This window comes from Apium graveolens, chromosome 1 (assembly GCF_009905375.1).
Source record: "Apium graveolens cultivar Ventura chromosome 1, ASM990537v1, whole genome shotgun sequence".
NCBI classification, from domain to species: domain Eukaryota; kingdom Viridiplantae; phylum Streptophyta; class Magnoliopsida; order Apiales; family Apiaceae; genus Apium; species Apium graveolens.
In genome coordinates this window covers 177,653,680-177,666,951 of record NC_133647.1, presented here as the reverse complement: position 1 = coordinate 177,666,951, position 13,272 = coordinate 177,653,680, and the positions used below count along the sequence as shown (strand labels likewise).

The 13,272-nt window shown below is 32.4% G+C and overlaps 2 protein-coding genes across 2 annotated transcripts; both read left to right on the top strand.

Moving 5' to 3' along the window:
• Positions 1–442: 442 nt before the first annotated feature.
• Positions 443–6,767, top strand: LOC141672031 (glutamate--glyoxylate aminotransferase 2). Its single transcript, XM_074478518.1, has 14 exons — positions 443–636; positions 2,243–2,382; positions 3,181–3,246; positions 3,354–3,471; positions 3,758–3,839; positions 3,961–4,048; positions 4,299–4,457; positions 4,888–5,061; positions 5,150–5,281; positions 5,459–5,524; positions 5,602–5,666; positions 5,936–6,027; positions 6,108–6,264; positions 6,481–6,767. Exons 2-14 carry the CDS (start codon positions 2,272–2,274, stop codon positions 6,608–6,610), a joined length of 1,440 nt encoding a protein of 479 aa, XP_074334619.1. The 5' UTR covers positions 443–636; positions 2,243–2,271; the 3' UTR covers positions 6,611–6,767.
• Positions 6,768–7,989: 1,222 nt separating this feature from the next.
• LOC141712053 (cyclin-dependent protein kinase inhibitor SMR6-like) lies at positions 7,990–8,319 on the top strand. Its single transcript, XM_074514824.1, has one exon. The coding sequence runs from the start codon at positions 7,990–7,992 to the stop codon at positions 8,317–8,319; it is 330 nt and encodes a 109-aa protein (XP_074370925.1).
• The last annotated feature ends 4,953 nt before the right edge of the window (positions 8,320–13,272 follow it).

Below are 13,272 nucleotides of genomic sequence, written 5' to 3'. Positions count from 1 at the left end.
CATTTGTTTTTACTTTGTAAGTGTCTTCAAACTAATTTTATTTTATTGGTTTTTTGCAGGTTTCTATTTTCATATTTCAAGGTTTTATGCTCTAAATTTTTGGGCACATATTGTCATAACTGTTTTTAAAGAATTCCGTTTTTGACAAACATAATATCTCGATACAATTCATAAAAGTACTCCTCCCATAAATTGATTTGGGCGTTGAAATATGATTAGTTGGAATAGAAAAAAGAGGGGACGTGCTAACAATAATGGAAACGGAGAGAGTGACACCTGCTGAAAGGCACACAACTGAACAAAAGGATACAAGTAAGAATGTAGTTGTTGTTATTGCATGAAGCTGAACCACTCTTCTCTATTGAGATTTATCCAAAGCTATATTTATCAAAAATATTTATAAACATCAATAAAATCTTATATCCATTCATATTTTACCACTATTTCAGTGGTTGTGGAGTAACCTTTGAACTTAAACTTGCACTGACACCTCTGGGCTCTGGCTAAGGCATTTTACAAAGTCATCTGTTTTTATATGCAACAGCCAGACCCTTATACACATTTCATCACTTAAAACTCTTATTTAAAACACATATTTTGCCACACCTATTATCTTTGCAAGACAGCCCTCTAGAGGTAACAATCTTTTGCTCTTAGATACATCATTTATTATAACAAATACCCACATGAAGAAGATTTGATTTTTCTATTCATGCAACTATTTTTCTATTCTGTTCAATTGGTCTTTAATGTATATCCTTTTATTGTTCAACTGATATATTCTTTATTGTGATTGTTTTCTAAGTTATTGAAAATCTAATGCCTAAGTGTTGGGTTATGTTAGCGAACAAATGGTTGGTGCAGTGCTTGAGCTCTTTGCTCCTTCGCGGGAGGTCAAGAGTTTGACTCAACTGATGATGTGTGTGCGTGTGTAATTAATTAGCAAAAAAAGAGTGCTGGGCTGTGTTTGTGTGCAAGGATCATAATTCCTTTATAATTTATGATTGTACTCATTTTATCAATTATGTTCATTAAAATGATCCCAAAGAACAAGTTTTGAACACTTTCTAGTTCATTGTGGGATTATTTTATCCCACTTCCTCAATTGGTAATATAATCTCGTGGAAATGCACTATATATCTGATCAAAATGTAGGCCTGGATAACTAACATCTAGGTGGGATTTAATATAAAATCAGAGCAAATATGCTAATAGTCGGGAGATTATATTTCCTTCAGATAAACATGGCCTTGGAGCATTTTTGTTTTCTTCATTTCTAGTTTTGTTCTAATTTTTACGGTTTTGATCTTGTGATTATGGTATATGGATTTTACATATCTTGTTTTAATTGTTAGGACTTAGCATTTTAGCGTTCCTTCTATAAGCGTATATATTAGATATCCTTGAATTAATTTGAGATAGATATGCTGGTCCGTGTTTTGCTTTGCTTGCTATCGAGAGGTCATTAGCTTTGGACCGTAGCTGAGATTTTTGGTTCCATTCACATTCATCGTTATCGCTTTGTCATCGTTTGTCGGTTCTCTATATTAGGAGGAGTACTAGTAGTAGTTAGAATGTAATATACGATCCTGGTAAGTGCTCCTCCTAATACCTTGAAGTTTTAGGAGAATCGGTAACTTAACACTATACTCACTATACTTAGTTGTTTAGTTTTGTTATTTTGATTGTTATTTTGTAACCTGATTTCCTTGGATGCATGTAACTGATCATCATTGAGCTAGCATTTAAATTATAGGTCTAATAGAGTCCGATGGTTTGCCTGTATTGACAATCCCTGTATCAGGAGACCGAGGCTTATCATTTATGTAGGAATTTTAGCCCCTTTCTTTTTCATATAAATATTCTCTTGTTTTGAAATCCTAGCGGGATCTACTAGTGCAGCTTCATTTTTTTCCACTGACTAATGCCAACAAGTTTTTTCTGCAAACATCTAATTATAATAAAATTAAGTACGAAAGCATCAGATTCACAAGCCTGATGTTTTGTTACTTTTATGGAGAAGGCTATTCACGCAAGCAGTGTAGTTAACCATGATTCAGTGAACTTGACTTCCTAACTTATTTGATGTTTAGTATATGCATATGTTTTCTATTATGCAATTTGGATCTTTAGTTTGGCTATTTAGTGTTTAAAAATGCAGCTCTGAATTGATCAAGTGCATATATATGGTCAATTGGTCACAAGAATTCGATGCATGTACTGAGTTAATTTCTCAATTCAGGTGCTAGATAGAAATTTATACATTCCATCATGGCAGCTTTGGATTATGAGACCATCAATGAAAATGTGAAAAAGGCTCAGTATGCTGTTAGAGGTGAGCTGTATCTTCGAGCTTCCGAGCTTCAGAATGAAGGAAAAAAGGTATGTCTTGTTGGTTTTGGACATGTGTAAGTATTCTGTGTAAGGTTATCTAGACCACTAAATTCAGAGATGGTACATATGCCTTACAACTTATCTTCATAGCGCTGCTGAGATTCAACTATTCAATTCATCCCTCACGTATGAACTGCAACATAGCTCTATAAATTATCTTCTTATATCAATTTATCCTTCATGTATAAATTGCAATATAGCTCTCTACTATCAGTATGCTCTGTTGTTTTAACCTGTATGCTCTCTGGTAATGATAGATCTTAGTGTTACCCACTTCTATGTAAACCTTCCTTCAGTTGCATCCAAATTTGGCTTACTACCATCCTTTAACCTATACTCTTCTCCACTTTTATATTTACTTAGTGTAATCAGATTCAATTGTAAGATTTGACACTGTCGGTTAAAAGCTATGGACACATGAGTTGCTTCACCAAGTCGTCAAAAGTAATCTCTGGCTTGCATCTCATGCTTGGAGAGAGTTTATGGCTTACATCATTCCTATGGATAATATTACCATCTCAAGTTATTGAACAATATCATCAGCACAATATAAAACAACCGGAAAAAAGGATTAAAAAAATGTATCTGTAGTGAACTCTGCATTCATCTTTTATCTTGAAAGATCGTAATGGTTTTTTATTAGCCTTCTGATGATAATATATCACGATTAATGTGATTTAAATAGTTTCTTCATTAGCAATATATGGTTACATATTGCATGCAACATGCATATATTTTAGATAAAACATGAGATGTATAACCTGTAGTTTGATGGTTCTGATGCAGATTATCTTTACAAATGTGGGGAATCCTCATGCCCTTGGACAAAAGCCTCTTACTTTTCCTCGCCAGGTTTTGCACTGTTTATTTTATTACATCTAAAAATTACTTTCTCAGTCAATTTGTAGTAAGTGGTAATATCTGTATTTATATTGAGTTTAGAAAGGTACTTATTGCAGGTTGTTGCTCTGTGTCAAGCACCATTTCTACTTGATGATCCTAATGTTGGACTTGTATTCCCTGCTGATACCATTGCAAGAGCCAAACATTATTTAGGACTCACCTCTGGTGGTCTAGGTATCCTCCTTTAAATTGGCTTCAGTTCTTATTGTGATTAGTTTCATCTATTATGACAAGTTATTATATCTACTTAGCAGAGCTCATGATGCTGGCTAGTGTATAGTAGTATATGTAGTCCACATCATGTAGCTCCAGTATTTTTCAGATAAACATTTTGAAGAATATTCTCTTCTTCTGTTTTGGCATGCTTTAGTATTTTTACGGTATTTCCCTTGTATATGTTTAAGAAGGTGCCGGCCTTATTGACCATTGATAAGCTTATCTTTGTTAATGTACAAAATAGGTGCATACAGTGACTCACGCGGTCTTCCGGGAATACGGAAAGAAGTGGCGGAATTCATTGAGAAGCGTGATGGATATCCAAGGTGACAGTGATTTCTGTTACATTTACTAAGAATGACAGTTGAAAGTGACTGTGAGTTTAGGTCTTATATCTAGACTTCAATTTCTTCTAAAGTTACAACCTTTATATGGCATCAATTACAGTGATCCAGAACTTATATTTCTCACGGATGGTGCCAGCAAAGGAGTAATGCAGATCTTGCAGACTATAATCCGAGGTCAAGGAGACGGGGTAAATAGCTCTTTAGAAGCACTATGTAGACATATATTTTTCTGGCACCAGATCTGTTCTTTTAGAATTTTCAAAAACATATGTTAACACTGTTACAATGGAAGAGTGAATTCTTCTCGTTACTCCTTCTTGCCCCTCAGTAAAAATCTCTTGCTCAAAGTGTGTGTTCATACACATATATTTCTTTATAAGTAATGCCTACTAAGCTCTTTGAACAGGCCATAATAATTTAAATTTCCTCTCTTTGCAGATTTTAGTTCCTGTTCCGCAGTATCCTCTATATTCAGCTGCCATTACTTTATTTGGTGGTTCTCTTGTTCCATATTACCTGGAAGAGACAGCTAACTGGGGTCTTGATATCCAAAACCTTCGCGAGTCTGTAGCAGAATCTCGTGCTAGAGGAATAACTGTAAGGGTGTCCTAATTTAGAATCTCTGTGCTTGAGGTGACAAAGATGGAGGACATGTTTTATGACATTAAGTCAAACCCAGAAATTTAAAAACATACAAAGACCATTGTCTATCCTTTTGATTTGTTTGACTATTTGTCAATATGCTTAAAAAATACTTCTGAAACCTCAAAACCTTATTGAAGGTACAGGACTTCACTTGCAAAGAACACATGGCATATATCATCAAAGTTGTCTCTATATTTTTGTTTTTCCTTTAGTAGTATTCAGTCTGTGAAATGGTCTACTTTAGTTTAATTGCATGGTTTTTACATACTTAATTTGATTAGGCATATTGCATTCGCTGTGCGGTTCTTAGCTAATGCCTTGATTATCTTCTTTTGCTGATTATTTTTACCTGCTTACTAATTTGTAAATTTTACATGATTAGGTTCGCGCTATGGTGATTATAAACCCTGGAAATCCTACTGGACAGTGTCTTAGTGTAGCCAATCTGCAAGAAATATTGAGGTTCTGTAACCAAGAGAAACTTGTCCTGCTTGGGGATGAAGTTTATCAACAGAACGTTTACCAAGATGAACGTCCATTTATTAGTTCAAGAAAGGTAAATATTCTGATCCGGTTAAATGGGCAACCTCCAGATATTACATCTTCTCAAAACCAACTGATCCTTTGCTCATCTAAAACTGAAGGTTTTGATGGACATGGGCCAACCAATAAGCAAGCAGGTCCAACTTGTTTCCTTCCATACTGTGTCCAAAGGCTACTGGGGTGAATGTGGACAACGAGGAGGGTACTTTGAGATGACTAACATTCCTCCACAGGTCGCATTATGTTATACGTTGTATAAACTCATTGCAGTTCTTCATTTATTTAGCTTTATTCTCTTTTTCAGTAAAATCCATAGCAAATTGATACTTTTGTGATGTCCATCTTACTGATAGTTGAAGAATAAATACACTGTCATTCTACAATGTTTTAATGTAATATTTTGTCTGCAGACGGTTGATGAAATTTACAAGGTTGCATCAATATCGCTCAGTCCCAACGTCCCTGGCCAGATATTCGTAAGTTAATTCAAGTTGTATATTCTTACTAATAACATTAAGATGATTACAAATAATAATCCTGCTACTATCTACAGATGGGTGTGATGGTTAACCCTCCTAAACCTGGAGACATCTCATATGATCAGTTTATCAGAGAAAGGTAAAAATTGTTGATTTCAAATGTATCCATGATTCATATCGCAAGAAAGGGGGATTTAAAAATCCTAATTCCAATTTAAACTCTAAATTCGTTATAAATGCCGAATGTCTTTGACATCTGCAAGTTTGTGATTGAGTTGTAGTAGTTTTAAATCTGCCTCCTCTTCTTGATTACCTATGTACGCAATTATTTCAATTGAATCCATTCTGATCTCCAGAAATCATTCTTTGTTCTGTTCTGAGCAACAGTTTCCTTTGTACATGATGCAGCAAAGGCATTCTTGGTTCATTGAGGAAGAGAGCACAAATAATGACCGATGGATTTAACAGCTGCAGAAATGTAGTATGCAATTTCACTGAAGGTATGTGCTAATTTAAAACCTCATTTAACTTGTCTTGTTTATCCTAAAGGTATGGTCATTTATGGTGGAAATGGTTTTAGGTGCCATGTATTCCTTCCCACAAGTACGTTTACCTCCAAAAGCAATCGAGACTGCACAAAAAGCTGGCAAAGTTCCCGATGTTTTCTACTGTCTCAAGTTGTTAGAGGCCACCGGTATCTCCACAGTCCCAGGCTCAGGATTTGGACAAAAGGATGGGTAATTACTAGTCCTCGTTCAACTAAGAATGTTTACTTGATAACCTCTGTCTTTTCCGGCAGCTGATAACTTTGACACGGCACATTTCTATTTAACACAAAAATTCGAAATTTGACTAAAATTTCAAGTATCTTTATTTTACTGAACAGATTATAATTAAATTTGTATCCTAGGTAATCTCTAATGTTTTTTGTTTCTGGAAAATAATACACACAGGGTGTTTCATCTGAGGACAACCATCTTGCCCGCTGAAGAGGACATGCCTGCTATTATGTCCAGTTTCAAGAAGTTCAATGATGAGTTCATGGAGCAATATGAAGACAACAGAGGCTATTCAAGGATGTAAACAATGATGCTTCTAAAATTCTTATACTTATTTGTATGTATAGATCTCTTCAGCTGTTGGAATATATTGGTTGTACAAGCAAACATGTCTGTTTTCCTTTCACCTTATGAACAACTAAGACAAAGTGAAATATATGTGTATCTTTTATTATCATCAACTCTCATCTCGTGAAGCATTGATAATGTTTTGTATGAACTCAATGTTGTCTTCTTGTTTATATATAAAGAACTAAAACTCAATCACTATAGGTCCTTAACCTACCCAAAACATCTCAATCTATTCCATATTATTCTATACAATTTTGTAAACACAAATTACAGAGAGATGAAGAAAAAAATGATCCTTAATATCATTATAATTTGATGTCAATCAGGAAAAAAAGCAATAATATCTCAACACGGGATGAACATTTGATCAACCCAACTGGCCAAGTAAGAGTAGCAAGTTTTTATGAAAATAGACGATCACTATATTATTTAAAAACGTCATCTAGATGTTAATTTATTGGCAATAGAGTTTAAAAAACAACTTAATCTTCAAGCAAAAAACACTTATGCACAACTATCACCAACTGAAGTACTGACTAGAGAAGAAATCCTTCTTGCCATCATAAAAATGTTCAGCCTAAACATTGCCATTTATTCAATATATGCCTAAAATTGGACAATAGTTTATGATATACGAAACCAATTTTCATTCTTCTGAAAGTTTTGAAATTAACTCAAACCATAATTTTGTTTTAAAAATGTCTTAAAAATAAATGTTGGGTGAAACATAACATAAATATGTTTGGTGTAAAGCCAGAGACACTTCTTGAAGAATAAGAATATATTCTAGTCTTAGCTGAAAAAAGAGGCACCAAAATTAAAGTCAATTTAAATTATCCTTTTCACTGACTGACCGCGGTCAGCAACTTTCACGGGCAATTTCATCCTTTCTTTTCTCTTCTACCTCTGCCCTCTCTCCCTTCTAGCCTTTCCTTGCCTCACGTATTCCTCGGGTTCTTTTTTACTTTCTCCTTTCAACTCTCTCTCTCTCTCCCCCTCTCTCTCTCTCATTCATATATATGATCAATTTTCTTCCTCAACTTAAAGTGTCCTATTCTTTTTCTCTCATTTCCACTCACCTCCAAAGCTCATCTCAAAGAAAACAAAAGATAAAAAAGAACAAAAGTTCTACAAAATTAAAGAAATCCATTACCCTTTTCCCCACCCTTCACTTTCTCTTCAGAGTTTGCATTTTCCTCTAGATTCTTCCCATTTCTCTACTTCTAAAAAACCACTAATATTTTGTCCATATTTACTATAAACGTACACTTGCTATCGAACTCGCCTTTGATCTTGCATCTATAAATATTTATAACTATATTTAAAGTTAACATGGGTTGCTCCAAGAAGGATGAAGGGGTGATCACTGAATCCGAAGCCAAGAAACTAGTGGCATTAACCGGAATCACATCGCGTACTCCTTTAAAGCCAATATTTACGAGACAAGAAATCAAGAAACATGAAGAGGAAGGAGAAGAAGAAGAAAGTTTGAGAAGTACAACTCCTAAATCCGAGGAATCAAGAGTTTTAAGTAAAATTTGTCCACTAGCTCCAATGAAGCGAAAGACTAAACCTAGATGTTATTATGGTGCTGTTAGAGAATTCTTTGCAGCTCCACCAGACTTTGAATCTTTATTTATACGTCGTGCTGAGAAGGCCTAGCTAGAATTTGCAGTGACCTTAACACTAATTCTTATTCCGAGTTAATCATCTGATTGTCATCTTATCTATATATGTACGAGAAGCAAGTAACGTTTGTATGGTATTTCAGGCTTCTGATTCTGAAAAACATGGTACTAAATTTCCATGATAAAATGTAAGACTTCATAACATGTGTCCAGTCTCTTTAGTTTTTCTTAGTTTGCAAGATGTATTATTCCGATAAGTTCTTATGTACCTGTCATTACCATCATTACCAGCTTTTGATAATCAGCTAAGAGGTTTTGCTTGCTGGAACATGCATGGATATTAATCACAATTTCAAATTATATAAACATATGAATCTACAAACTCTTGTTACTGATATGTTTATAATTAATTGTTATCTTCTGAAAAGCGCATCATGTATATCATACGAATTGCTGCAAACAAGATTTGTGAAACAAACGCGTCTTCTTGTGCTTAATAACATCGCGCGATAAGTGCGTAACTGGGCCTACAGAATAATCAGAGTTGATATAATGGCATAATCTATTTAGATCAATTTACAAACAGTCTTCTTTTTTGAGTCGAAAGTGCAGATGATGAGTAGCTAGCAACCATAGGGACGAGGAATAAATCGAGTCAATTGTCTTGATATAGCTAATAAGTCGTGTTGATAAATTCAATTGACTAATGCACGGATGTAAAAGAGAAAGCATCAGCTTGATTGGTTCACTGCCATCATAATTGGTTCACTGCCATCATATGAACATCGGATATGATGCATTAGTTGCGATTTTTAAGTAAATTTTACAGTTCGGTGTTTTAATATAAAAATAAAATGGTATCAAAAATATAAACATAAATTTATTCACGCTAAATGTGCTAGATTTCTAAAATTATTTTCAAAATGGTTCTCAAATACCGAGATCTTAGTTAATTATCGTTATCCCTTCGATGTGTATTCTAAAAATGAAGAACAGTAACGTGTATACATACATAAACTAGAAAATATCCGAAATTTAGATATTCTTAACAATTTTGGAATTAATTTTGTAATATGCAGCATTGCTATCCTGCATAACAACAAAAACATCTAGTAGGATATATGGTACTATTCCCTCCAAACATGTTCAACACAAATAACAAATATTTTTACGGACGGAGGGAGTAGTATACAGTATAATGTGTACTCAAAGTGTAAAGTAACGACACTTCAAAAAAGTGTGTATCATCGTCATCAACCATTCTGTAAAATCTTTTTTCATTCACTACATGTTCTAGCCCTTAAGTGGAACTGAGGGGGAAGGTTCTCTGCAAATGGTAGTGGGCATGTTTTAACTTTTAATATACATGCATTATGCTTTTGTCAAAATTTTCTTAAACTGGGGCTCCTCTATTTTTAAGAATCCTATGCGATGATGATGACTTTCTATTACTTGTTTTTACATTTCCTCTACATTTTGTCAAACCTGTTTGACAGAATCTCTCTTTTTTCTTCCCAAAACTGAAGTATGTATTACTGTTTGCTTATAGTTTCCTAACCCCGTTGTGGTTATTTTTACTGCCATTGTTTTCCTTTGTTTTTTATTACTAAAATCGACATAATGAAACTCGGAAATTAGTTTTACTTGATTGTATTTTTAAAATCAGAGTAAACGGCACATTTTCTAAATATTTGTCCTCGACATTCGAGAATTCGATGGAGTACTCGTGCAGTTCCAACACAAGTTAGAATTAGTGTTCTAAAAAGTAGAAATCGGAATTGTTCGATTGAGGTACCTTTCAGTGATTAATCGGATAATCGGTGATTAATCGGAAGCAATTTATTTAATAAATAATAATAAATAATTCTATTTAAATGATATTTTATAAGATTTATAAAAATAAAACTATATATCATTAATTCAAGATTTTCAGTTAAAAAATTACTACTTACTAGTTCAAACCTTAATATTTAAAATAAACTGAGTGAAGATAGAACAAAATAATACAAATATGAAAGATGTAATCATTATTGAATAAAATTAGAATACCTTAAGATTGTGAATCGATTGGGCAACCGAGTTGAGTGTTGATTTGAGAGTAATACACATAGGGATTTATGTAGAGGATTTAAGTATTTAAGAATATACGATTGTTTCTATATGTAAAATAGTCAATATATTAATATATTATTATTAATAGTAATTATTAAATGTTAAATATTATTTATTATTTTAAAAAACTATAAATTTTCTTAAATTTTTTTTTTAACTTTGACCGATTCGACCGATTTTTGACCCGATTCTACCGATTTTTCCCGAACCGCCCGACTTTTGACTTAAAAAATCGTACTTTGACCCGATTAACGATTAATCGAGACGGGACTCATCCGAACTCCGATTAATCAGCCGATTAATCGGTTAATCGGTCGATTTTTAGAACACCGGCCAGAATATCAAAACTCTTTGTAGTCATTGACATTCAGTTTCCGCATACTCGGCTTAATAGCGTCTTCAACATGCTCTTTATTTAAATTTTTAATTCAAAATAAAAATTGTGAAAGGAAAATCAAGATATTTCAATAGGTTCTTTAAATCCACACTTATTTTTAAAGTCTAATCTCTCTTCTCAATTTTAATAGTCAAATTTCATTTTTAATTATTATTTTATTATACATTCTTAATAATTCTATCTTTCTCTTTACACTTTTTTTATATAAATTCAAGATGTTTTTATAATACAATATAAAGTAAGGAGTTAACTTAAAAAATATTATTGAAGATGATGACATATTATATCACTAAATACCAATAATTTATATTACATATAAAGAGTGAGCTGAGGTATATTGGAAATATTCAAGTTTCAAAACTTGTTAGTTTTGTCTCTGATAAAAATAAAAATTACGGCATTTCGGTTAATAATTATGAGCTCCATTATGTTGAAATGCGAGCCAAGAATTTTGTTTAGTAAAGCAAGAAAACTGCGAGAAAGGGAAATTCGATCAAGGATTGCATTACATTACAAAAAAATAAACAGGTGCATCGGGATCAGAGCCAGGAGCAAGTAGCTACAGTGGCAGACAGATGTGGTTCAGCACGTTTCCTCGGTCTAATTTGGAAATTCTGACATGTTATTCCCCTATTGATGCATGAGCTTCATTTTAACTTGCATAGGCTACAAATTTGTGTAGGGTTACTTTGTCCTTATTTTCATGTCAATTATTGGCTATTTGCGACCATCACATGCACAAGTTCATTACACATTTCCCCTGCCAAATTGTTAAAAATATAAATTAAAAACACTGCCGAATTATGATTATAATGTAATAAAAACGCAAATTTCTCGCATTAACTAAATATATAAATTCACTTCTATTTTTTGCATGTTAGTATAATTAATATTTTCTTGTAAATGCTAATATCAAGATCCTAAACAAAACTCCAGCGAAGCCCCAAAATTTGATTGTAGCAGCCCATGTAATAAGCTCGCGTGGATGAAAGAAAAATTAAGTACTATTTCTCATGTATTGGGAATTGTATTCTCAACTCATATATTAATAAGATGTATTCTTTTACGCAAAAAATTATAAAAGTTATTTATAGAAGATATTTTTTTAAAAAAAAATTGAAAGCTCAATAATTCATTAATATAAGGTCACATTTACAAAAACAATAGATCAATATTGAACGAACATGCATTAAAATTGATCAAATTAGATTCTTCTTCATCATCGAAGCTGGTGATCAGAATATTCATTGTACCAGTGTGGTACATTTCTCACCCACCAGGATGAAGTATACAGTATTTTAGATAACCTAAGAATAGTCATGAAAAATATATATACTGTTATAAATTTAAATATGAAGAATATGCTAATAACTCGAGAGAAGAAATATGATATGTGCTGTTTCTGTATTTGCTAATGATAGATTTTATTTCAATGTCGATGTTCAATTTATAGTACAAAACCAAATAGCGTCCAAGTGTAAAATGAGGAAATGATTCACGGCTGCATTGGTGTATTAATCTACATGCTATCTAAATTCAATTATCTTTATTAATGTTATTTTAGGGCTATTTGATAATCATATATATGTTCATATTATAACATATACCTTTATTTTAGGGCGAAAAATATATATACCTAATTTATCAAAATGTATTCAAAAAATTAACCAAAAGGTAGAATATAAATAAAACCAATAAACCAATATTATGTCAGAATACGAAAACAAAAAAACAAATGGACACATGAAGAAAGAATAAACCCAAAATAAGGACATGAATATGATAATTCTATTCAACTATAGCGGTAACAAACATTTACTATATAGGTGACAAACATTTACTATTATTATCATAATAATTCTTTATGTATACTATTCTGTAACTCGTGCGAAGTACGGACCCAAAATTGAAAAGAATAGTATCAAGTTATTATTCACATAAAACTGAAACTCAAAATACGTACAAAATACAAATCAAAATATAATAAATAAATGTTGTTAAATTATGTAGTTAAAAAAATCGAAGTTAAGCTTCATTCTGATATTCCACCGTATAGTTCTAGTTATGCACCTAGTCATTTACTTATATAAATCTAACATGTTAACTTTAGTAATACTATTATTTTAAAGTAAACCGACACTTAGATGTACACTAACAAATAAAAACTAAAGTGAAAACAAAGTTTACAAAGAGTAGGAGCTAATTTATGTTAGTTGAGATTTAATTACATAACATTTAAAAAATTATTTTTCGAGTATATCTATAGAAAAAAATCCAGTATCTAGAGAATAATTTTCTAGTGAGTATCAAGATTTGGGACCTCTCGTGTTTAAAAATTATGGTTTCTCTTATTAGTATGGATAGTTGATAATCGTGCAAAACACGAGACAAATATTAAAAATATTGGAATTGTATTTGTAAAGAATTGAACTCATAATCCGTGCGAAACACGAATTGAAATTAATATATTAATATCAA